A 27,520-nucleotide genomic window follows, 5' to 3' on the forward strand; every position below is an offset into this window, starting at 1 on the left:
ATTAAAGGTACATGCGTGCTGAAGTTTTGGTATGCGTTTAAACCAACATAATTTAGCTCATTTTCTTTCATTTTCCAGACTCATTGTTTAATGTGGAAATACATGACTGAGTCTTAAGTCCGCGCCGTTAAGTCTCAAATGTTGACTCTTCTGCACATTAAAACCTGCCACAATGCATGCAGGAACATATTTCAGTTACTCTGTGCACACTTTCTTCCCCTCATTCTTCTCAGTGCCTGATGCCATAGGTTTGTGTAATCGGCTATCTCTTTCACAATTTTGGTCTTGATATTCAAAATACTCAAAAGGCAGGGTAAGAGCAGGTAGCAGGAGAAGAAGTGTTGAGTGATGAAGTGAAGAAATTAACAGACTTACTTAAACTGAGAATAGAGAAATGCATTACGATTTTTTTTATTTTTTTTTTACTTCCTCTAAATTCTGAATAAACAAATGTTACTATACCAAAACAAAATGGAAAAAGTACTGCTACTCAACATCATCCTTTGGTGTTAAAAAAAACTTGAGATGGAGAACGCTCCCTTGATTCTAACTGAAGACACAACATAAGAACTAGTAACAGAAAAATAATACAACATATATATACTTACATTTATATATATATCACACAGCTGTAATCAAAATTATTCAACCCCCATTGCAAATCAGGTTTATTGGCTAAAGGTAAACATTTTCAGCTGTTTGCAATGAACAAATCAAACAAAAGTAATTGAGATAGCTCAACACAAATGTTTTAAGTGGTTTCCCCTAATTCAATGCAATTCCCCACAATTCAAAATGCAACTTAATGACTTCTGCAGTTTCAAGATTATTAAACCCCCCTTGAAAGAAGTCAACAGAACAGCACAAATCTGCAAAGCAGGTGTTGTCTCAAGCACACCTGATGCAACTAATCAAGAGCTTCATTAGTTGCACCAGGTGTGTTTGAGCTAGAACACATTACATATCTGAACTGGCTAGGTTTGTTGAGTGTCACGTTTGGCTGTATGTTAGAAATATGGCAAAAGAATGGTCCAAACAGTTAAGAAAAGATATCATTGCCCTTCACAAACAAGGAACAGGACACAAAAAGATAGGAAACAGGGGTTACACTGCCTGAACGGGGCAGAAAAAGGAAGCTATCAACGGCTGCAACCAGATTTTTGAGAAGGCAGGTTCAGGAAAACCCTTGAGTGACTGCAAAAGACCTGCAGCAAGACTTGGTGTCAACAGGCACTGAGGTTTCAGCTGGCACAATAATGAGCTTACTAAATGCATGCAGTTTCCATGCCATATCTCCATGACGTACACCACTACTGATCCAAAAGCACAAGAAAAGTCGGCTCCAATTTGCTCAAAATCGTATAAATAAGCCACAGAAATGTAAGCCCCAGGCTTTTCAGCCCTATGGATCAGTGGTATGTCTGGAGGAAGAAGAATGAAGCATAAGCTGAAAAGATCACTCTGTCTACAGTTCAGTTAAGCATGGTGGAGGCTTGGTGATGCTCTGCGGCTGCTTTATATCCTCTGGCACTGGAAACCTGAAGTGTGTGGAAGGCAAGATGGATCCATTGAATTATCAAGAAATCCTAGGAGAAAACATCATGCAGTCAGTGCTGAAGCTTAATAATTTCACTCACCTAGCCTACCACTTGAAGCAAAAATCCACCCTTTCTGTCCTTTAAATGTCTATGTTAAAAGAACACGTTCAGCCGTTTAGTGAAGCTGATTGCTGTAGCCTGTGGGGTCTTGCTTCATTTTTATTTTGTAGCTGTTGTTCGAATGGTTCGAATTTGTTTGCGATCAAATATTTAATAACTCTACTCTCCATACGTAGTTGGTACATCAGCAGTAGCAGTTCAAACTAATATCAAGTAATTTATGTATTTTCGATGATTGGTTGATATACCAAGGGAGGCTAGCCTTCTCTGCCATGTTATTTTATCAACACCCATAATCGCTGAAGGTGAAATACTCAATGATGATTAGCTAATTTATTTTACCAACGGAGGTACAAGTCTCCGGCTATGGATTTGCAGATTCGGCACATTCGAGGAAGAGTGCGGTGGTTAACCTTACAGTGGTGAAATTACAAGCAATAAATACACATTCTGAGACATGAAACAAATAACTGGGAATTTTATTAACATTAAATTGTCCTTCTCCCATCTTCACCTCAAAATTTTGCGTAGGCTGTGCCTCTCTTGCCTCCCCTGATGAGTCGCCACTGACTATTAATACCTGAGATATAAGAGCTGTCTGTGTGTTCACTTCATTTTTAATGCTCAATCATGCTTTGGCTTCATTTGGGACAAAAATAAACTAATATCTGCCCATATTGTGTCTGAAATCATTAGGTTTCATTAATCATTGAACTGTTGAATAAAATCAATATGAAAGTGTCAGTGTTGCTGCAGTGCTGGATATCAGTCATGTGATCAGCTGCGGCCTTGAGTCTATGGTCCAATCACAGCCGTACTGATATTTAGATTTACAGCACTCATACTCATGTGATATGAGTTAAATATTGGAAACTGGAAACGATAAAAACGGAATGGTCCAGACCTACAGGTGTAAAGTTTACTGACTATTGAACGGTAAGATTCTCAGAGGGTAACGACTATAAAAGAATGGAAAGAGTGTGTCAGTGAAGGTGGTTGTGAATGTGTGTCGATGTGTGTTAGTTACAGGATCAGAAAATGACACCGTTCCTCTGTCATAGTCCAGATCAACTCTCACACACTTCTGTTTAACAGGAAAACATACTGGTTTAGTCAGTCCATACTTCACACTCCAGACATCAGAGTTAAAGAAATCCAATCCCTTTGTTTTAATTCCCAAATTGTTTTAACCCCAAACACTGGGTTCAGCCCAGTGGCGTCACTAGGTTTTCTGGGCCCACTGTACAGTTTATTGCACTGGACACCGTTCCGGGAGGCCCTCCAATGCCTCGGAACACCTGTCAGATAAGACACCCCCCAGCTAACAGATTTTTGTTATAAGAACCTTCTTTATTTCAGTCATAAATCTACAAAAGTTATTATTATTGAAAATTAACAGAGGTTTAGATGCTGATGTTTAGCTTGAAGTCACCATCATAGTGATCAGCGTTTGCTTTAGTTGGGCTCTTGACCCTTGTTTTTTTATTTTTAAGTTGCTTCTTTTTTAGCAATTGCATGTGTTTTCAGAAAACATGTATGCATTGATAAAGCAGATCAACACCCCTGTTTTAACAGTCAAATGACTGCCTTAAGGGGTTTTAAACAACTACTTTTGTAGTATTGCTTACTTTAAGAATTTAATCATTTTTTGAGAAGTAATGAAGTCAAATATTTTGACAAACATCATTTGTAACACTGAGGTGATTTTGTGTAAGATTGTCCAAAACTATTTGAAATTTACTTAAAGTTTTTATTTGAAAACCACTTTGATATAGTTGTTTGACTGTTAAAACAGACATGTTGATCTGTTTTGTCAATGCAGAAATGTTTTCTGAAAAGAAGCGAAGCAACTTAAAAAGGCAAACCATGCCTTGATGGTGACATCAAACTAAACATTTTCAACCAAACATCAACATCTAAATCTCAGTTAATTCTCAGTAAGTGCTTCTGTAGAATTCTGACAGAAATATAGTCAATTTGGTTAATAATAAGTGAAGCTGGTATAACGACTGAGACAGACATAATTATTTCATAGGACAAGGTCATAGGAAAAACCCATTGCCTTTAAAACAGACTTTCCTGCATTAATTTGTAGATGAACTGATCTATAAATGAACATGCATCCCAGGACATTGTATGATTATTACTGTCTTGTGTGTATTGTCTTTTGTATGGTATTCTTGTTTTATGCATATTTTATGATAGAACCAACCATTAAAGGTATAGCGGAGGATGTTTTACTTCCTGGTGGGTAACCTATACTATTGGTCCTCCTAATTGTCAATCATTCTGGTGAATCAATCAAACTTTTCAAAAAGTGGAGAGGGCGGGTCTTATCTAAAATTTGGAAAGATCCTCCGCTATACCTTTAATGTAATCTCACCCATACCAAGTTTGGGGTCTACGAATTTGTATTTTGAAGATTTAAATGATTGTGTAGGCCTATATGATATGTCAATAACTGTGCAACATATTAGTATTACAAGAATATTTAATTGTTTCTTCATCAGCAACCAATCCAGTTACACATGCAAACCATGGGCGCCAACAGGCCTTGACCACAGCAGGCTTGTGCAAAATTCTGAAGTTCAGAATTGGCCTCCATTCAGTTCATGAATTGGAATTTTAATTGAATTGACTCCGCCCCACAGGAAGTTGAATTTGAATTTGAATTGGAATGACAGGAAGTGGAATTAAATTCAAGGCAATTCAAAGAAATTCAACACAGTCACACAACAGAAAGAATGTGTTGAATCTGTCGTGGAAATTCTTTCTAGACTTTAAACAATAATTGGAAGACAGCTGGAAATTTCAAAAGTTAAAAAGATCTTTATTTCTTGCAAGAAAGGCCGTTCACACATCAGTCAGAGTCTGATATGAGAAGCGCCCTGACTTCTCCTTTTTGCCCAGCTTATATACAGAAAACCTATCACACTTATTCTAACACCCCTTTATGCGCACACACTTACACACATATGTCATTAAAAACAATTGAGTATATATTTTCCAATGCAACACCTTTGCTCTTAGTGCAAGCGAGCTTATCTGTATTTAGAAAGAACAAACTGTCCTTTCTGTAAATGTCATTTTGACCTCGTTCTTCAGCAGTAAGGAAGAAGATGATATGCAACTTGCAGTTTCTTTAACACCATGTATGGTTTTAAGCTGGCTAGAGTAAATATTTCCACACCATGTACACTGAAAAAAACAATATGAAAAATTTACTCAATTTTTCTTTGGCAAGTTTTTGCACGAATATTTTTAAAGTAAATTTCACACGCATATTTTTTAAGTAAAGTTCACATACGGAATTAAGTAAACTCTACTTAACTAAGTTAAGTGAAAGTAACAAAGAAAATAAGTAATTTTAACTTGGCTAGTAAAAGTTTGAGTAATATTTATTTAGTTAAAGTTTCCTTTGCAATACATTTCACTCAATCAATATTATATTAAAATAAGTATATGCTCTACTTAAAAATACTTAAGTAATTAATACAATAGATATTGTGTAAGACTGCATTTCTACAAATCAGATATTAAGCATCATGTGAACGCAGACACCTCAATACTTGGTAGACAATACACAATGACGGTAACATTTGATGGATCGTTTTTGTGTTTGAATGTGTCATTTTGAGTACAAAATGATCTCCAAATGTCACAAAATGGCACGTTACTAATCCTAACAAAAGCAATGAGGAAACAGTGTAAATACAGTTTGAAAACAGTGAAAAATCAACCTCATTAATTATTCAAGGCCCAGTGCATGATGGGAACACCAGTATCATAAAAGTTGAGTAATTTTACTTAATTTTATAACGTTGATATTTACGCTTTCATTTCTACACGCTTGAATTGAGTACTAATATAGAATTTACTTATTTTTTTTAAACTCTTGCCTGAACTAACTTTTTCATGTAAATTACATTGTTTTTTTCTGTAGTATTTACTTTACCACAAAATCATTTTTATCAGTGTATGGTATTATGCTGGCTGGAATAAAAAATTCTATTACAAATCTCACATACATTCAGTGTTAGCAAGGTTACTTTGGAAATGTAATTGCTTACTGTTATAAGTTACCCATTATAAATGTGATTTGGATTACTTTATTTGGATTACTTCATCAATGCAAAGCAATTTCCTTTTAATTTGATTAGTAACTAATTGAATTACACATTTTACCTCAGTAATACAACTAAATACAATTACATTAATTTAGTAATTTAATAACATAAGTTCATTACACGTAAATAGCCACTCCTCAACCCTGCATAAATGTTGTTCTAGAATATAGATAATGATCAAATTCTTGAAATAAATTACCCCCCTCAATGTTGTTTAATTAGTTTTGTTCCAATGTTATTTTCATTTAATCAAATAACACAAAGTCGTTGTAAATGCAGTTATCATTTATTCCAATGCAAAACTCACTGAGCAACACTGTTGCATCTAATTCTCAATAGCTCCTCAAATGTTTTATCATTGAGTCTGCACCGTTCTGGTCTGAATATCTTTCCTGCAACACTAAAGATTCTCTCAACAGGTGCAGAGGAAGCAAGATATTTACATGCAAGTTGAGCTAGGGCAGGAAAACGGCTTTGGTTTTCTCTCCAATAGACCAAAGGATCAGTATCCTCTGTAAGACTCAAGTACACACCCAGCTAACAGACTTTTGTTATAAGAACGTTCTCCAAATATTCAGTGTTGTACTTGTTACATCATAAGAAGGATGGCGTCTACGCTAATATTAGTCTCTCTGTTTATCCGAGGTTTACCGCAGTCCGCCGGATCCAGGCCGTATCCAGATCCGATGAAGGACCTGCCCCTGGACCCATCCATGACGAATCCCTGAAGTGCCAGCCTCATCAGCCCTGTGAAGGCCTCATCGACACGACAGCCATCGGCACTGATCCTCAACAAACTCGTCTCCATACCGGCGTGACTCCGACCTCCAACCAGATGGAACTGGATTAATATTCTGAATGTTCCGATCCAATCTGACTTCTGACCTGTAATACTGCCTGGATCATAATCATACACTGTTCGCTCGTTGGCCAGAGGAGAACTGAGTGACTGAGCCTGGGATCTCCCAAGGTTTTTTTCTCCATTCTGTTTCTGATGGAGTTTGGGTTCCTTGCCACTGTTGCCTTGGCTTTTGGCTTGCTTAGTTGGGGACATTTAATATTCAACAATATTATTGATCTGCCTTACTTAATGGACGATGACACAATTTTCTTCTAGAAACAAATTTTGTTATATTATTTTCATGTTATCACTGTGAAGCTGCTTTGATATAATCTGTATTGTAAAAAGTGCTATATAAATAAAGATGACTTGACTTGATTCTAGAAAAAGATCCAGCACTGTTTTAATCTGAGTGAGTTTTAAAACAGATTCTACACTAATAAACACTTACACATCATAGGCTGATTCTTGATGTCTTTGTGTAAGCAATTTTTGCTGGTATTCCAAGTGTTTTGTTTACAATCTGTTTTAAAGCCAGTTCAGATTTTCTGATTAAAACTGTGCTGGATATTTTGTGTAAGCAAATCGTGCAGGAGTTTAAAATGCCTGTTGTGTAATGTGTTATTAAACCGGAGAACAAAACTTTTGTACGCTTTTTTAGATCATTCAGTTTATCTGATTAAAACACCGCTGGATATCATACTGTAAAGTCACAAGGCTAGAAAACAACCTGGTGAAAAACATCATTGGATAGTTGATTTTACTGGTTGGGCAGCAGAAAAAGTTGCCAAAACCCCCTTAAAACCATCAAACTAGACCAGTCTGACCAGTGAAAACTAACTGAGTGGGCCAGGCTGTTTTTCAATAATAATCCTCTTATAATTGACTCATTCATATGTTGTTCCTATTATGACTTTTTTCTTCAGTAGAACACAGGTTGAATAGAATGAAAAGTGGAAAGTAATGAAAGGAAATGAGCTCTATGAGGCTGTTTAGCTCTAATAAATGCCTCATAAAGTAGTCCATATGACTGGTGCACTATATTCTGTAAGTTTGATGTTTTAGTGACAGGAACAATAAAAAATAAAAAAATTAAAAAAATTTGAATTGGTTGAAAATCTGCACTTTTAAATTAAGTCACTTTAAAGTACTCACATCCACATAAAAAAAAAAAATATATATATATATATATATATATATATATATATATATATACATTTTTTTTTTATATAAATGCAATGATTTAGATTGGAAGTCAAAACTCAGTAATAAAAGCAGGATCAGTTGCTGCCCCCTGCTGGATACACAGATAACATCTAATTTCACACCTATCACAGAGGAAATAACTATTTTGGTAAAGTGAATGCATTACAGCTGTGGTTTTCAAACCTGTCCTGGAATCCCTCAGCACTGCACATTTTGTATGTCTCCCTAATCTGACACACACGTCAGGCCTTGCAGTCTCTATAATGAGCTGAGTCAGGTGTGTTAGATGAGGGAGACCACATGCGCAGTGCTGGGGTAATAGCCTACTCCAGGACAGGTTTGAAAACCACTGCATTACAGGAATACAAATATCAGGATTTCTAATGATTAATATTTTGATCAGACATTTAGATTTAAATTTCAGTGTTTTTCTTTATAATAATTATATGGTATACAACAACTAACAATAATAGGCCTATATTGTTATGATGTTGATATTGATCAGATGACGGAGACAGGAAGTGAAACTAATATTGGATTCCAAGGGCTGTTTATACGACACTGTTTTCAACTAAAAACTTTTTTATGCGCTTTGGCCGTTCGTTTACCGACTGAGCCTGGGTTCTCCCAAGGTTTTTTTCTCCATTCTGTCACCTGATGGAGTTTTGGTTCCTTGCCACTGTCGCCTTTTTTTACTTTCTTCGCCTTTGTCACCATTGGCTTTTGGCTTGCTTAGTTGGGGACATTTAATTTTATATTTAACAATATTATTACAACATTATTTTCCTGTTATCTCTGTACAGCTGCTTTGAAACAATCTGTATTGTAAAAAGCGCTATATAAATAAAGGTGACTTGACTTGACTATAGTAGGCTATCTCTCATGAGTTATTTGTTTTTGTTTTATCGGAAGCTTTGGGGAGATGGTGGCGTTTTCTTTTGAAATACTAAATGTTTATCCCTGTTTTTTTGTTTTTTTTAGTTAGGGAGTAGAGGAAAACCTTTGTTTATTTCTATATTTTTTCTTTTACCTGTATTGGTCATTTAGTTCCCTTCTTAGTTGTTAGTAACCCCTCTGTTTGTTGTTTTGGCCAGGCCCTCTCCTGAAGACATAAATCACTTCCATTTTCTTTTTATAATAAAAAAATTATAATTTTTTGTTTGCTACAATTTGTTAAGTACATCTTAACAAATGTAAAGTTATAGTTTTCTCTTTTCAGGGGCAAAGCAAAAAAATCAGTTGGAATATGCAAATGCAAAGCAGTTGGAATATTATGACAGACAGCAGACGTGATGCATGCTTATAGTTTATTATGTAGATGTATATCCCATTTTCATTGATGATAAAGACACACCAAGGATGAGAACAGTCTCATGCCCCGGCAGCAGCCAGACTTGAGTCACGGTCCAACAGGTCCATGAGAGAGCGTTTGCCTGGCCTGTTATCTGGTTGATTTCGAAACCATGAACTTAATTTTTTTCCCAACCTGGTTCCTCTCTGTCAAGGGGAGAAACCAAAGACAGATGTTTTTTTTTTATTTTTTTTTATTGGTCAGTTAGAGTAGATGCTTTTATTTAAATATATTAACTGGTCTCTCACTATATATCAGTAACATCAACCCTGTACAAAAATGCAATGTAAAATATCACTTTCACACCAGCCAAAGCAAGCAATACATGACAGTTACACTCATTACAACTAACAAACATATTCTAATTGACCGAATATTTATTACCTGTTCACAGTGTTGAAATCCGTAGCGAATTGAAGTGGCTACATGCTCACAGTTATGCGATAATGGCTTCCACCTCCCACAGTGATGATGCAACTCATTTATTTTCCGTATCATTTCTGCTCTATCATTGATCGGACGGTTATTCCCATTTTCGTCTATGTCAAGATAGTTAGACACAATATAACGGTTCCTTCCCATTTTACCAAATACACAATCAGACAACGACCTGGTCATTACAGGGCCTATTGAGGTAGAACAGATGGTTAAGAAATATTTCAGTTTGTTAGTACATTCATTTCCAATTAAATAATAATGATTTTGGCACATAGGTTTACATTGATTGTCTAGCTCTAAATACACTATTCTTACACAAGGGGTTTTCTAACTTTTATGATGATCTCCTTGTGAGGCTCTCTCTTCCTAAAATATATATTTTCATGTATAAAGAGATCCATTACTGTCTTAGAAAATATGTGATATTGTAGCAACTCAGTAATGTTAAATGTGTAAACCAATTATTCCGCAGTTAACTCTGACTGCCCTAAAAATGCATTTTGTAAAACCTTTCCCCAGCTAATAGACTTTTGTTATAAGAACGTTCTCCAAATATTCAGTGTTGGTTCTGGGAACGTGAAAAATGGTCTGACGTTAGAGGAACGTGTTTTAAAAGTATAATGTTCCTCAAACGTTCTTTCAACTTCATTTTGATTTAAAATTCAGCATTATAGGAATGTTGTTTTCTAACATTCCAAGAACATAAACATATCCAGTTTCCTTAATGTTACTATGTTATTTAAAGGTTAGTGTGATGTTCCTGAAACATTCTTTCAATCATCTTTCTAAAGAGTAATAAGAACACAAACTACAACTTTATTCAGACACAGCCTTAGATGAACTGAAGATAAAAGACATTAAGTTTAATAACAGGCAAAGTACTGCAGTTAAACAGTTGCATTCACTTGATTGATTCACTTTTGGAACTTAAAAGTAATTAGAGAAGAAGGTAATGAAATCCATTGATGTGATAAAAATCATTTGTAACTGAAGAAATTTGTGTGAGATTGTCCAAAACTTTTTAAAAGTTAAAAACGACACACTTAGACATCAGTTCTCGTCATACAAACCTCAACAATGCTGACAATCAAAAAAAAATTATAATTCAAATGCACAATTTATTCATGCCGCAATGCATGCTGGGAGCCATGAATGTGTTTTGTATACTGGCATGAAGAATGTCACCATTGTTGTGTTTCATATACCGATTGTTGATGTCTGTGAGTGTATAAGTGACTCAAAACAACAGAACTATAACAAATTCAGTGTTTAAATTTAAGTTCACAGAAATAAACATTCAGCAGCTGAAACAATAAAGTTTCAAATCATCTCTTTCAATTGATGAGTATCAGATTTTTCAATAGTGTTTAATTCATTAAGTCATCAATTATAGAAAAAGCAGTCATTTGTCTGTTATTATAACCAACTCAACTCATCATAAAGCAACAACTCAAAGATAAATAAGGGTCAAGAGCCCAACTAAAGCAAACACTGATCTCCATGATGGTGACCTCAAACTAAACATTTTCAACATCAACATCTAAACCTCTGTTAATCCTCAATAAGAACTTCTGTAGACGTGTGACAGAAATAAAGTCAGTCTGGTTAGTAATAAGTGAAACTGGTAATGCTGTTTGTAGAGTTGTTTAATCAGATCTTGATAGAGTTAATGTCTTTTATCTTCAGTTCATCTAAGGCTGTGTCTGAATAAAGTTGTAGTTTGTGTTCTTATTGCTCTTTCGAAAGATGATTGAAAGAATGTTTCAGGAACATCACACTAACATTCAAATAACATTCTAGTAACATTAAAGAAACTGGATATTTTTATGTTCTTGGAATGTTCGAAATCAAAATTCCTATAATGTTGAATTTTAAATCAAAATGAAGTTGAAAGAACGTTGTACCTTTTAAAACACGTTCCTCTAACGTCAAGAAAACTGGACATTTTTCACATTCCCAGAACCAACACTGAATATTTGGAGAACGTTCTTATAACAAAAGTCTGTTAGCTGGGTCTTTCCCTCTCAGATTATCCATAGAGAACCCCCTTGTGAGTTTATGGGTGTCCCTGGGCCACAGTTTGAAAACCCATGCTTACCAGTTATATGGAAAATGTCTTTGTCATTGCTTTTCCCATTCAGGCCTTCAACAGGACCTTTCCCCACGTACACAGCCCAGTGGGTGAATAAAGGCTTTCTATGTATGTGTAATCTACCAACTGAAATGATATCCCCAAATTCAAACTGAGAAACAGGAAGAAAAAAACAATATTATTTCAGGCAAAATTATAAATACAAAACTGTATCTCAAGAATTTTAACAGCTAATTCTTGCACACATGTTAGAATTCAAAGATATGTCTGTATGTGTGATCTGCTATCATCTCACTTGTTGAGTTGGATGAAGAGCAAACGAAGCCCAAAACACGAACAATATCCTTATCATCGTACCAGTGCTTGTCCCTCGCATAATTCACGTTCCTTGAGACATGTTAATATGACATGTTAAGAATTAGAGCAAGAAAAATTATTAAGTGTCATGTTATATCATTACGGATGATGCTCAGCTAGGAAAGATTTGTGTTTAAAGCACATATCATTTGATGAGGCATCTACACCTGAAATCATAAGCTTGGTGACCCCCAGTTTAGCAAACCCTGCTCAGATAATGGGCTGGTTCCTCGTGACAATAACTGCTTCAAATAAAAGTTTCCAAAACCATACCTGTAAGATGCCAGTAGGTGTGCCAGAAACAGACAGGCTGGCAGAGAACAAAAGATGTGAATTGCCGTAGGTCCGACTACTTTTAAGGACATTGTCGTGCAACGTCATCTCTTCAGTTGACTGATAAGAAAATTAGAAATCCACTCTTGTCTAAAATTACTAAATTAAAGTATATTCTCTCAGTGCACGCTTCTGTTTGCTTTGTTGTAAAATGGGGTTAATTTTACATGAATATATTTGGTCCAACCAACCACAAGATAAATGGCACCAAATGCAAAACTCTTCTGAGTGATAGTGATACTGGGCTCCTTAGCCAATTGTGTATTTTACATTTAAAGGCAACAGTTAAAACATATATTGTAATGTGTGGTATTTTACACACAATGCAGCTCAATACAGTCCTCTTCTGTATAAATATCTGTATTTTAGGGAAATTTAGCATTTTTATAATAAAAAAAACAAAATGGTGAAACTGTTGTTATTTTTTTTATGGACATCTCAGTTCTAACATTGGTTTTGTTTTTAAGGAAATTGTCTGTGTTTTTTTTTTTCAGTAGCACAATGGTAATTTGGTGTGAATGTATGCATTTAAAATATTAAAACATCAACTGAAAATGATATTATGTCTGATGTTATATATGCTTATTATTAAAAACGGAGGGAAGAGAATTAAGGAATTTAGGAGCTGTATTGTTCATAATGTGAAAAAAAAAAAAAGTAGAGAATACATTTAAAATAGCATGATTTCAATGCTTCTGACGGAATTGACACACATTAAATTATGATATGAATAAATGTAAATATTTTGAAAAAAAAAATCATTTTAATAAAAACTTTATAAAAGGATCATGGTTCCTTTCATTCCTTTACATGGTTCATTAGCAGATACCTTTGTCTACAAATATATACATTTGTAATAATTTATTAGCAAATAATAAAAAATAACATCTAAAAAATGTTTTGTCCCTCATCTCAAGAATCAGTGTTGAATATTGGCTCAATAAATGACTTCCAAATAATTATCTCCAAGCACAGCTTAAGCTCTTCAGTTAAAATTATATTTTCACTGAACATACTGTATTTAATTGTGCTCAATGTATCAAGTCGATGTGAAAAATCTGTGTTGACTGAATGTTGAATGTTCCTTATACGGAACAAAAATATATGGGAATATACTGCAAAATATTATGCACTATATTACATATTTCCATATATGGGAAACTAGTGCTTATATTTTTCAATATACTCCAATATATGCATTGACCATGTATATTAGTGAATACAAATATACACAAAAATGAGACAAAAATAGCATTACATGTAATATTCAAAAAGTTTTATCCTTTATTACATATATTGCACATACATGTTCCCATATAAATGTGACAGCTAAATCCCCAGAGTAAAATTAACTCTGCTCAGAGAACATTTGGTCCCTCTCTACAGAGAGTTAAAATAACTCTGAATTAGAGTTAAAGTAAATGAGATAATTAAGTGATTAATTAAGTGATGATTGGGCATTAATGATGAACACCTGCTGTCAACAAGCGGAATCACTGAATGAAAGAGAAACAAGAAGAACAGAAAAAAGAGAAACACAAGAACTAAAACTGACTTCCAGCCACAGCCTTAGAAGAAATCAAATGAAGACAAATGAAGACAAAAGACATTACATCTGTGAAGATCTCAGCAGAGGAGGATTAAACAACTCCACAAACAGCATTACCAGCTTCATTTATTACTAACCAGATTGACTTAATTGGTGCCATACGTCTACAGAAGGTCTTTTTGAGAATTAACAGAGGTTTAGATGTTGACGATTTAGTGAAAATTGTTGATCACCATTATGGTGATCAGTGTTTCCTTTAGTTGGACAGTTTGACTCTTGGTTTTTGTAACAGTTTTTACCATAACACGTAATTTATTACAAAGAAAGCCAGAAACAAAAATGATCAGGTGATATAATTTTCAACAACAAAAAGTAGAATAAGGCACTTATCTCATCACTGTCCAAAAGTGGTGGTAAATAAGACAACATCTGTATTGCAAACCCCTTAATGTTGCAGTTGTTGTTGTTTTTGACATATGCCTACCGTCGCATACGTCATTGCCATAGAAACCAAAGCAAATATTCTATAAAATGGAAGAGCGTCATGGACACACAAATTGGATCTAAACAGTTGCGATACACAGTGTGGACTTCAATAATTTAAGATCAGATTCCAATCGGATACACAAATAATCGGATTTTAACGTATAGCCTTAATAAAGAAAGACTACACTAAAAAAAATGATATGTTGGCTTTAACTTTTTTATGTCAACATGTTCCACATAACTGGGTTACGTTAAACAAATATAATTTGTTCATGTAACTTCAACATCATGGAATTAAGTCAATTTCTTAATTTTTAAATGCTACCATTCAGGTATTTTTTATATTCATTCATCCATTAATATCTCATTTAATTTAGTGACTCATATTAAATTTTATAGACTAGCGAGCTATTTGTTAGCAGTAGCACATATTAACATCTTAAATGCTAAAATTTACATGCTCCTTCAACCAAAGCAGCTGGAATTTTGGCATCCGTCCACAGCCAAACAAAATGCTCCTCTCTTCTCCACAATGGTAACCCACTGTAATTTAAATGGTTCTAATAATTCCAATGTAATTGAACATTAAAAACAATTACACATTGTCAAAGTTAAAAATATTATACTGTAACAGGACAGTGCTGCTATAATTAATAAAGTAAACCTAACTCAGAAATTGGACTCTATATGAGGTCAAATGATTGTGAAATAATGATTATGTTAAAACACAACCAACACCATCAGATCACCTTTTCTCGTTGTTCATCTGGCTGCTATAACTCAGGTACAGCAGCCAAACTAAATCTAAAGTTAATGATTTAAGGGTCAAGAGCCCAACTAAAACAAAACACTTTGTGTTTGTGCAAACACAAAAATTACGGTTTTCCCCTTCAGTGATTCTGCTTGTTAACATCAGGTGTCTTCAATGTTGGCAATACAAAATAAAGAGTTCTTAATTCATCTTTGACGTCTGTCTGTTATTCAGATATTTTTGTAAAAAAAAAAAAAAAAAAAAAAAGTGTAAATTTTACTCATTTTAAATGGTTAACTTTTAAGGAATTAATTTGATTAATTATTACTCAATTCTAATTTGTTCAATTTAATTAATAATATTGCTTGTAATCTGTTGCCACAGTTTCATTGAGTAGATATAGCGTATTCATTTTTGCAGTGTAGGAGATGAACTCTGCAGTTGGAGACCTCTGATACAGACATCAAACAGACATTTGATGAGAGAAGTATCATTCAGAAGAGTTTTACATTTAGAGGTAGTTATCTCGCGGTTGGCTCGACCAGGATTGCACTAGCAAAATGAACCAATGAATGCAAATAAACCCAAAAAAAACCATAAGGAGGCAACCGTCGTTTTCTCATTTTCTTATCAGTAAGCTGAAGAAGTGACGTTGCATGACTATGACATTAAAAGTAGTCCAACCTATGTCAATTTACAAGTGATCTTCACTCACAGAACATACTGGCTGGCATCTTAAAGGTGAGTTTTCAAGATATGTGTGTCTTTGTTCTCAGAACAATACAAAATTGTTCATATGAATGCTGTAGTATCAATAGTACCAGTCCTCTGTTCTGTGATTTATAATCACAAGTCGTTCCTAAAATTATTTTCTTGCTCTACTTTCTTTACATGAAATGCTGTGCCTCAATGAATTTGGATTCAGCAAAGGACCAGCCCTGGTATGATAATGGCATTGTTGGTAAAAGTATTTTTAGCTATGTTTGCTCTTCAACTGGCTCCTCCTGTTCTTTGCGAAAACCAACTAAAGGTTTGTAAGAAGTTAGCCAGACCACACAAATACAGACACTTTTTTATGTGTGAACTTTGAAATCTAACATAAATGTGCACAAGGATTAGCAGTTAAAATCCTTGAGAACAGATCCATAAAACATAATGTTAATTTGTTATGTCTTTCAGTTTAATTTTGGAGATCTGATTATAACTGAGTTTCCCTCTGCGGGTAAACATCTGCCCATCTACATCCATTGGTCTGTATACGTGGGGAAGGGAAAGGTTAAAGGGCTGAAAGAAAAATTAGATGATGAGGACATTTTCTATGCATATGGTAAAGAGACATATTCAAGACTGCATGATTTCATTTACAGTGTCAAAACTGTTTTATGCTTAAATTTGGAGCAAGATTTTACGTGAACTCCCCAAGCGTCCTTCGAATAGCAGCCCTTGATTGGTGCTTCGTGGACAAATTTGGGCACAAAGGTCTCAAAAAAAGAAAAAAAAAATGTCATATCACTATCTTCGATAAAATAAAAACGATCAATTTATGCTTTTTTTGTGGGTATTTTTGAATGTATTTACCTCTAAAAGTAGCCTACCATATTTTTTATGTGAAATATGCTTATTTTTATGTTTTATATATATATATCTTTTTTTTTTTTTTACTTCAGTAAAAAAAATAAAAAAAATAAATCCAGGAAGTTAGAGAGCCAAAACCTATGTAAGCCAAACTTGTGTCGTCTGTACTCGAGGGCTAACCCTAACCCCTAACCCATAAAAGTAAATGGTAACAAACACATAAGAATAAACAATGTACAACATCTTTGTGTGTGTGTGAGAGAGAGAGAGAGAGAGAAGGAGAGAGAGAGAGAGAGAGAGAGAGAGAGAGAGAGTGTGTGTGTGTGTGTGTGTTTTGTATAGTGGCTGATTGGCAATTTTTTTAAACAAATTGCTCATTTATTGGCTCTTTAAAGGGATAGTTCACCCAAAAATGAAAATTCTGTCATCATTTACTCACCCTCAAGTTGTTTCAAACCTGTATGAATTTCTTTTTTCTGCTGAACACAAAATAAGATATTTTTTTAAAATGTCTGTAACCAAACAGTTGATGGACCCCAATGACTTCCATAGTAGGAAAAAAATATATATACTATGGAAGTCAATGGGGTCCATCAACTGTTTGGTTACAGACATTTTAAAAAAATATCTTATTTTGTGTTCAGCAGAAAAAAGAAATTCATACAGGTTTGAAACAACTTGAGGGTGAGTAAATGATGACAGAATTTTCATTTTTGGGTGAACAATCCCTTTAAATTATTTTGTGCATGCGTGAGTGACAGATTTTTATTTGACAAAAAAATCTTGCTGTCATAGGCTCATTCAATGTCTTTCAATGCAATGCTTTTGTGGATATGTGTGTGTGTTTCTTCAAGTTGAGTGAACTTCGATTTTCAAGGTAGCAGGTGAACTTGCATTTCCAAGTTAAACTAACATGAAATGTCTTACAGTGCACTTTTGTCCATGAAGGACGAATTAAGGAGGGTTTTTTTCAACCTCTTAACATTGTTGAATTGAGTCCATTTGTGCGTGTGTGTGTGTGTTTGTTCAAGAAACTCAGGAAAAGTTGCCAAGTCTTGTACAGCTCAGATTAAGGAAACTATATATAAAAAAAGATTTTGCCCACATTTGTCCCGATGGCGTTTGAGGGTTAAACTACAACAGAACACTTTTCCTGACAGAAAGAACTAATGGCCCTGAACCTCTGATTCTCTACCAATAGGAGGCGAACTATCCGAGAAACCAGTCTGTGTATTTGATACATTGAGTAAACTCTCTGATAAGCCTGAGGTGTTTAACTACCTGGACAAGGATAGCAGCGGGAAAGGATACACCCCTATAAATAAAAAGGAAATGATAAAGGAAATTATGGAGTTAAACAAAAACTGTGTGTGGTGGGACCCAATCATGAACGACTGTGAACATGTACTCGCCTATGTGCGCTACGGAAAAAAACGGCTTCCCAAGGTACTAAGTGTGTGATCAAAACTGAAATCAAATCTGGAATGTTTTACACAGATAGATGTAAAAAAAATAAAAATAATATTCCATAAAATAACATTTGCACATGTTTCTTTATGCAGTGCAAGTAAGGACAGTAAACAGAAGACTGAACACTCTCTCTTCATGGCTTGAGGACGGCGCGACCAGTTCAGCTCAAGTTGGGCATTGAGACAGCAGTTTCTTTAACTTAAAGGGGTTTCTTTAAATCTGTCTTCTTCATCTTCAGTTTGAATGTGATTAATATTAAACTATATGCATGCATATGTATCTGCTGTCTGTCATCATTTTTCAATTGTTAAAAATGCAGCATGGCTAAGCTGTAAACGCACCTTTTAAAGTTGCATCCCTGCTTGCGTCTGTATGAAGAGTGAACTTTAAACTCTTTCCCCACCATTGACAGAATTTTCCTGCTTTCCATGTTTTCACTGTTATACGGTAGTGGGTGCTTTTACACATCTTCTGAAAGAGTTCAGAATCTCCTGATCAAAACACAGGTGAAGAAGTAGAAATGAGCAGTCTCAAATGTAAGAAGATGCATAAAATAATGCGATCATCAACATTAAACAGCATAAATCAAATCTTTCTAATGTTACTGAATGAAATGTCGATCCAGGACGAGCTTTAGGACTGTTGATGGACTCGATCTACTCCATCTGTGTTTTGATCATTGATCTGAATCTGATACAAATCTGGATGTAACGTTAGTCTTTGACAAAAACGTGATTTTTCACAGCATTTTGCTAAAATATAGCTTTTTTTTATGAAACTTATCCACATTCAAGTGTTGATAAAAAAATAATGCATGAAGCTAGAATAAAACGAGTTTTGTTTAAAAGGATCTGTTCTTTCTTTTGATATATTGCATGTTCAGATATTCATGCAACAACATATTCTGGGGGCCATGAAAGATTTGTAAAAAAAATAAAAAAAAATAAAAATTGCTGCCGCTGGCAATGTTTTTCAAAAACTCTGGCCGGGGAAAGAGTTAATAGAAAGAAATGCCCAAACCCATTGATATGCAAAGTTATTAAACTGAATTGGACACTTGCTTTAAAATGTATTTTTGAATGGTTTCATGCTGCCCATAATTCCCCATAACCTGCATTTAAGGTCATCTGCATCATTTGTGTAGTTTTTTAAAGGGGACGAGGGAAGGTCACACAACCATGTCCATGTTCCCACATAGCAACATTGTGTCGGCCCAGATCCGGCCCACATCTGGCACACGTGGAAAGATGATCTGGCCCACATGCAGCGTGGAATTACGGCACTTGGGTGGGCCACTCCTGTTTGCCAAATCTGGGCCACAAGCAGGCCATAGCAATGCCACATGTCAGCCAAGAGCAAAGAAATAAACCAGAACTGGACCTTATCTGAGCCACAAAATCTGTGTATATTAAATATGGAGTCATCTCAGCCTTAATAAGCCTGTTAACAAGCAGAATCACTGAATGAAAGAAGAGAACAGAAAAAAGAAATGAGCAGAAACACAAGAACTACAACTGACTTCAGCCACAGTCTTAGATGAAATCAACTGAAGAGAAAAGAAGACATTAAATCTGTGAAGATCTCAGCAGAGGAGGATTAAACAACTCCACAAACAGCATTACCAGCTTCACTTATTACTAACCAGACTGACTTTATTTCTGTCAGACGTCTACAGAAGTTTTATTGAGAATTAACAGAGGATTAACTCTAATGTGTTTCATTTGAAGTCACCATAATAGTGATTAGTGTTTCCATTAGTTGGGATCTTAACTCGTTTTATATCATTTGTCTTTTTTGGCCGCTGTGACAGTGTGTTTGTCAAACACATTTGCTGCCGCAAAGAAAGCTAAAGTGAAGTGAGATCAGGTGATGATGGTTTTATAATCATCATGTCACTGAGGTAATTTGAATCTAACAATTGTGTTATTCCATTAATATATTCACATCACAAACCCTGTGTTACTGCAGCGTGAGATCCAGCAATATTATAACAAACAGTTAGAAAATTTTAACAAACATGAGCATGAAAAGTGAATCCGAGGTGACACACAGAGATATCAAAAATCAGCGTATGAATCTCAACAAGGGTGACAATATATATATATATATATATATATATATATATATATATATATATATATATATATATATATATATATTTTTTTTATTTTTTTTTAGATAAACAGATTAATTCAGAACATCACTGAAAAGCTACTAAATGTCACAACAAAAACAACAGCAAAAAAATAAAAGCACATATTTAGAATTAAACAAAATAATAGGACAATTCAGCTGCATAATTTATTCATGTTGCAATGCATGCTGGGAGTTTTGTACAATGATGTTACCCAGCATGCATTGCAGCAAGGTACTTTTGATTGTCACCATTGTTGAGATTCATACGTTGATTATTGATGTCTGTGTTTGTCATCGAACAGTCATTTTCGTGCTCATGTTTGTTAAAGTCTTCTAACTGATTGTTATAATATTGCTGGATCTCACGCTGCAATAACACAGGGATTGTGATGTGAAGATATTAATGGAATAACACAATTGTTTGACTCCAAAGAGATCAGTGAGACAGGTTTTTTTAATGATGATTATAAAACCATCACCAGGTAACCATGATCACCTGATCTCAGTTCACTTTAGCTTTCTTTGCTGCTGCAAATGTGTTTAACAAACACACTGTCACAGCAGCCAAAGAAGACAATAGATATAATAAGAATTAAGAGCCCAACTAATGGAAACACTAGTCACTCTTATGGTGACTTCAAATGAAACACATTAGAGTTAAACCTCTGTTAATTCTCAATAAAACCTTTTGTAGACGTCTGACAGAAATAAAGTCAGTCTGGTTAGTAAGTGAAGCTGGTAATGCTGTTTGTGGAGTTGTTTAATCCTCCTCTGCTGAGATCTTCACAGATTTAATGTCTTCTTTTCTCTTCAGTTGATTTCATCTTAGACTGTGTCTGAAGTCAGTTGTAGTTCTTGTGTTTCTGCTCGTCTCTTTTTCTGTTCTCTTCTTTCCTTCAGTGATTCTGCTTGTTAACAGGCTTATTAAGGCTGAGATGACTTCATATTTAATATACACAGATTTTGTGGCTCAGATAAGGTCCAGTTCTGGTTTATTTCTTTGCTCTTGGCTGACATGTGGCATTGCTATGGCCTGCTTGTGGCCCAGATCTGGCAAACAGGAGTGGCCCACCCAAGTGCCGTAATTCCACGCTGCATGTGGGCCAGATCATCTTTCCATGTGTGCCAGATGTGGGCCGGATCTGGGCCGACACAATGTTGCTATCTGGGTTGCAGCTTCATAATTTACCATGACTTTTCAGGCAAATATTATTGAGTTTAAAGGAGAACTCCGGGCAATTTTTAAGTTAATCTTGATCGTTAGACCTTTGTGAGTACTGTCTATAGAAAAAAAAAATGAACCGGATCGGTGCTTGCAACACGGAGCTACTACAGCTAATGTCCAGAGCTCCCACTCAGCTATAACGGCAGTTATGGGGGCATAAACATAAAGGGTGTCTTTGTGCCTGTTAACAAACACAAAATGCAAGTAAAATGTCTGTCCAACATGAACAGGGCCCTTACATGACAACAAGATGCGTTTAGCAACTTAGCCATTGTTTAAACTCACCTAAATAGTGTTTTAGATGGCTAGCGGTAGTCTCGCGCTGAAGTCCCGTGGGAACTCAGTTGTAGCCGGAAAAGGTAAACAACAGTGTGCAGGTGGGCGGAGCGTCGTGTGTGTGATGATCGCAAGTGAAGAAGCTTATAGTAACGTAACTATGGAGAATATAGCAGATTTTGAACACATGGAAGAGGCTTTTGAGTTTGATGGTCGTCCTTATTTATTCGAACCCGAGTATACAGACGAAGAACTAGCCTAGTTGGAAAGAAGGAGACAGACAGAGGGGCAACTGGCAGATGAAGCATATGCTTCAAGGACACAGATTTCTGACAACTGGTGGTGTTTGTGTGGGTGTTGTGACCCAATGCCTACCGAGGAAGAAAGCCTGTGCTGTAAAGAGTGGGATTTCATACAGCCAGGAAAAGAAAAATGTGTCACCTGTACCGAGGAATTTCCTGCTCTTATCCAAAAGGCAGTCCTGGACACTTTCTTCTTCGTTCCTAAAATAAACTGGAAGAGACGTCCAAAACCGGAGGGACTAAATGGGCAGCTATCCATAGAGTGAGTTGAATATCTGATTTTATAACATGACATATGCATTTTCCTTAGTCATTTTATTAGTATTGTTTTAGTTTTTTGCTGTAAATACATTAGCCATTTCGCTAGTGAACTGACCAAACTTCTGCTCTCTCTGCCACCACCCCCATTCCTATAGCTAATGCAGGCTGGTGGCCTACCGTGTTGTGCTAGAATGGGCACTAAAATGAGAGCGCCTTGGCCGTGGCAGTAGAACACCATTACCTGTGTTGTATCAATGATCAGAAAAAAGTATCCCTCCCCCACTGGTACTTACATTGGATTTCAGGAGGCAGAGGAGATATTCTAAATGTTTAGTCTGAATTGTACATTGTTCATGTTCAAAAATATTGCATTATGTCATTCATTATAATAAAGATAGTAAATCAAAGTTCTTGTGCTCCTGTGTTTTTACTCAAACTATAAGAACACAGTATTACAGTTACAAACAAATCTTTATTTTACAACAATAATTTACAGAACATTGTAAGCTGTATATAAAAAATGTCAACATTGTCAGATAACAGTGATGTTGCCAAGCTCAAAAGCGAGATTTGGTATGAGCGACCAGATCACCCTTGTCCGGCCTTGGAACTGGAGCGATGTTCTGGAGCAATGTCCTTTGTCCTGGTTTACGAGGGGGTAAAGTGTCGGAAAAGACGACAGTACTGTCATCTCTCCTCCTCAGCACACGCTCAACAAGATCATGACGAAAGGCCTGAGTGGTGTTTTCAAACATGGGTTTTGCAACCCATTGCTGACTCTGTCTTGAGTATACAGCTTTATACCGTGGTTGTCCTAAAATACATGAAATTACAAATTAAATACAGCATCTCCATGGAACACCTGTAGAAACTAGGTATTATACAATGAATGTGATGTTGTCATGTAAAACATATTGATATAAATGAGGATATATTAGGACATATGAGGATACCTTCTTTTGTCTTCGCCTGTGGTCTCCCGTCCCAACGTTGCTATTATGGTCAATTATTGCAAGTTGGGTACGAGCCCTCATGCTGTCGTAACTGAAGTGAAGTCGCTTCTCAGCATACTTCAGCATGACCTGATGGTACACCTCCAAAGATCCTGTATAAATGTAATATCACACACTCAATGACCCAGTGTAACTGGTATTATTGCATTGTAGGCAGTAATGAAACAAAACTGCTCCTCTCAAAAAATGTATAAATATTGCAACAATAATCATCATGACTGGAAAAATATTTGAATCAATGTAAATAGATACCTGTATGCTTGAAGAGTGACATCTGCCTCAAGTCTCTAAGGAGATTTTAGTCCAACACCACTCCCTTCAGTGCCACAAAAGCTGATGAATCTGGTCTCAGCCACCTTTTGCGCCTCTGTTCGTCCTCAGTCAGGGTTGTGTGATGGCAGGTGTACTGAGCACCATCCTCCTCCCACCGGTGAATGCCACATATGTGGTGCAGAAGCGATTCCCATCTTCGTACACAGTCCTATAAAAATTAGTCTGAAGTCATAGTTGGTGAAATACTTTCCTGGTGCAAATTTTACGTTATGTGCCAGGTAAATACTATTAAAAATATTTACTAAAACGGTTATTTGGAACATACAGGGCATACATTTGGGCATACAGGAACATGTTTTGTTATCGTTGATATAACAGTAAATATTCTATACCAAAAATACTGTATCTATGTTATGTACTACATTATATTCTTACCTCTTTGTCACCTTTGCTTGTACTGCATGACCAGTACAGATGGTTAGTGATTGACTTTATCCATGGCTGCAAGTCTTTGTTGTTCTTCTTATTTGATATAAGTACAAGTTTCTTTTTCACACCTGTACAAAACAGCCAGAAATTACATCTAAAAAGTTAGTGATAAAATGAAAGAGAACACACTTCCCATATGAAAAAAACCTGCATGGTTCATATATAGCAACCATATATCTTCCTTACTTAAATCAGCCAGAATTACCTTCTGTGCACTGTTAGACCTTACCGTTTTTTTTTACAGTAAAATACTGGCAACACTGTTGCCAGTAATTTACTGTTAATTGTGCAGTTCTTTACTGTAATCTACAGTATGTTACTGTAAAATGCACTAAAACTCGAGTTAACTAATTTCACTTGCAGAAACCTTAAATTGACCAACTGTCATTTACATGTATTAAACTAAAATGTATAATGCATTAATAACGTGAGCAAAGTATTACTGTGAACTTATTTCATTTGAAACCACAACAAAACTTTTGTAAATAAAGAGATTTCCACTGGACCAGCAACTACACAGTCACCGCCTGTTAAATAAAGCAACATGCAGCATATCATCAATATTTGTAGATCTTCTCCTGGACTGAAGCACAGGCTCTACTCTTCTGCACAATGGTGACCCAAAAAACGAAATTTTACAGTAAACTACTGGCAACAGTGTTGCCAGTATAAACCTGTTTTATAACTTACAGTTTATTACTGTTAAAATACATTTTGTGGGTGTGTCTTTTTATCTTACACTGTTAACCCTTTCAACCCCACAGGGAAATCCACACTACAAAGAGTAAAAAGTAACATTGAGACAGTGTTGCAGTGAGATAATTAAGAGAATATGTAAGTGATTGTTGAGCATTAGTGATGAACACCTGCTGTTAATAAGCAGAATCACTGAAGAAAAGAGAAACACAAGAACAGAAAATAGAGAAACACAAGAACTACAACTGACTTCCAGCCATTACACATTATTACACTTATTATTAACCAGTATGACTTTGTTTCTGTCATACAGAAATTGTTATTGAAAATGTTTGTTTGAAGTTACCATTATAGAGATCAGTGTTTGCTTTAGTTGGGATGCTGATGCTAAAACATTAGTTTTTCTGTTGTTGCTTGAGCTGTGTTTTTGCAAGTCACACTTGTGCGCACACAGTTTATGAATGATTGTGGTTGTAATGCTTATGATGACAAAATCATCATATTGCCTGTTCATTCACTAAGGAATTAATTCTTATTCATTCAGAGTTTTATCCTCGATCAAAACTGTTACATTACCACTACTGTGAACCTACAGCAATAAATTACTATGACTCATTTTTTTTAACACATCATGCATAAACCAAAAAAAACAGAGCTACACTATGTTTTAGAAACACAGAGATATCACAATTTAGCACATTAATCTCAACAATGGTGGCAATATTTCTTTTTTTATATATATTATTCATGCAGCAGTGCATGCTGGGAGTTTTATATTATCCTGGAACCCAGCATGCATTGCGACATGACACTTTTCACCATTGTTGAGATTCATATGCTGATTGTTGATATCTGTGTGTGTCTGAACCAAACAGGAGTAAAATAAAATTGAATGAACTATATGATTGTTATTTTTCAGAAGACCTGATTATAGAAATATTGATTTCATTTTGTAGATACACAGATTTATGCTAAAAATGACATACCCATAATTTCAATTAATATATACAGGAAAAATCTGAAAATCAGATAGTCCAAGATGATTGTAACATCATCACAAAATAATAAAAACACCTGATCAACTACCTCTTGACTTTTTCTTGCCATATCAAATGTGTTTTATAAACTCACTGTTACAGCAGTCAGAGAGAGATGAAAGATAAGAAGTCAAGGGACAAGAGACCAACTAAAGCAAATACTGATCTCCATCATGGTGACAACAAATTTTATTATTAACTAAATCTCTGTTAATTCTCAACAATAACTTTTGTACATGTATGAAAGAAATAATCGTAAACTGGTTTGTAAACTGGTTTCACACTCAGTGTTACTGGAAGTCAGTTGTAGTTCTTGTGTTTCTCTTTTTTCTGTTCTTTTTTCTCTGTCCTTCAGTGATTCTGCTTATCAGTGTTCATCAGTTTCTCAATTCACTCTCTTCTTTTCATTCACTCTGTCAAGTGGACTATATTAGTGACTAATGTAGGGAATAGTGAATGAGGGTATAGGGTGTGATTGGGAAAACAGCCTCTGAGTGTCGATTTGGAGCACTGTTCATTTACAGTATATTCCTGTAGGCTAGTTTTGTTTTCTAGGGTATATTACTGTTTTAATGGAAAATGGTATGATACTGTCTGAATTACGGCTTTTTTTACAGCAAGGGTTAACAGTGTGTTTCATATAAGGCCAATACATGTCCTATACAAAATCAGACCGATTATGGCCCATTTCATACTAAATAGCACACATATAACTTATAGGGGATTTTTGCGTCATATATGAATACTGTTAAAAGACTTATATGAGTTTTACATGACAAAAAAAGTATGCAAATGTGTATGGTATTAGTAGAAATATATAAAATTCATATATAAATCATTTAAAGTTCTTATATTGAATCATATGCTATTCAAATTAAAATCATATAGAATTTATACACATTTTGTGTCATTTGTTTATGTGTTTCATACAGATTTCATGTTTTGATGACCAACATCTGATTCACTTATATGCAGTTGGCAAATTTTTAAAGGGATACTCCACTTTAAAATGAGAATTCTGTCATCATATACTCACCCTCATGTTGTTTCAATCCTTTATGAATTTCTTTCTTCTGCTGAACAGAAAGGAAGATATTTAGAAGAATGTCAGTAACCAGACAGTTTCTGGTACCATTGACTTCCATAGTATATTTTTTTTCCTAATATGGAAGTCAATGAGACCAGAAACTGTCTGGTTACCGACATTCTTCTAAATATCTTCCTTTCTGTTCAGCAGAAGAAAGAAATTCATACAGGTTTGAAACAACATGAGGGTGAATATATGATGACAGACCTTTATGAAGACTGTTAATTTTCCTACAGGATTTGAAAGAGCAGTTATAAAGCAATGACATTGTAAGACTGTGTATTTACATTATTTGTGAACTGTCTGGGCCTGTTGTTTGTGAACAAATCATAACATATTATTGCAAATGAACAAAGTGGAGTCAAATATGTTTCTAGAACAGTGATTAAAATGTTGAAAATTGGCTGGAATATGTTTTTGTATATGTGACATGACCTCTGGTGGTGATGCACTCTAAAAACTTTTAATATGATTTACTCAATTTTTTGGTT

General features: G+C 35.2%; 1 protein-coding gene and 2 long non-coding RNA genes across 5 annotated transcripts in view; 1 reads left to right on the forward strand and 2 right to left on the reverse strand.

The window, feature by feature from the left end:
• Positions 1-9,128: 9,128 nt before the first annotated feature.
• Positions 9,129-12,383, reverse strand: LOC309495380. The gene is made up of 5 exons (XR_014204642.1): positions 12,344-12,383; positions 12,009-12,100; positions 11,720-11,864; positions 9,568-9,809; positions 9,129-9,329 (listed from the first exon to the last, which is right to left on the reverse strand). It is a non-coding gene; the product is annotated as an uncharacterized lncRNA (long non-coding RNA).
• Positions 12,384-15,851: 3,468 nt separating this feature from the next.
• On the forward strand, positions 15,852-18,507 carry LOC309476612 (phospholipase A and acyltransferase 3-like). Its single transcript, XM_082139728.1, has 5 exons — positions 15,852-15,930; positions 16,115-16,219; positions 16,369-16,516; positions 17,966-18,210; positions 18,327-18,507. Exons 2-5 carry the CDS (start codon positions 16,133-16,135, stop codon positions 18,333-18,335), a joined length of 489 nt encoding a protein of 162 aa, XP_081995854.1. The 5' UTR covers positions 15,852-15,930; positions 16,115-16,132; the 3' UTR covers positions 18,336-18,507.
• Positions 18,508-22,842: 4,335 nt separating this feature from the next.
• Positions 22,843-27,520, reverse strand: part of LOC309495372 — a 5,210-nt gene continuing 532 nt past the window's right edge. Inside the window, exons 2-5 of one of the 3 annotated variants that reach the window (XR_014204638.1) lie at positions 24,156-24,277; positions 23,700-23,942; positions 23,388-23,539; positions 22,843-23,248 (exon numbers count right to left, since the gene is read on the reverse strand). This is a non-coding gene — a long non-coding RNA (uncharacterized lncRNA). Of the gene's footprint in view, positions 23,249-23,387; positions 23,540-23,699; positions 23,943-24,155; positions 24,417-27,520 lie in introns of those variants that run through there. The other 2 variants (XR_014204639.1, XR_014204640.1) reach the window with 2 other exon arrangements.

Source organism: Leuciscus leuciscus (assembly GCF_965113295.1).
Source record: "Leuciscus leuciscus genome assembly, chromosome: 1".
NCBI lineage: Eukaryota > Metazoa > Chordata > Actinopteri > Cypriniformes > Leuciscidae > Leuciscus > Leuciscus leuciscus.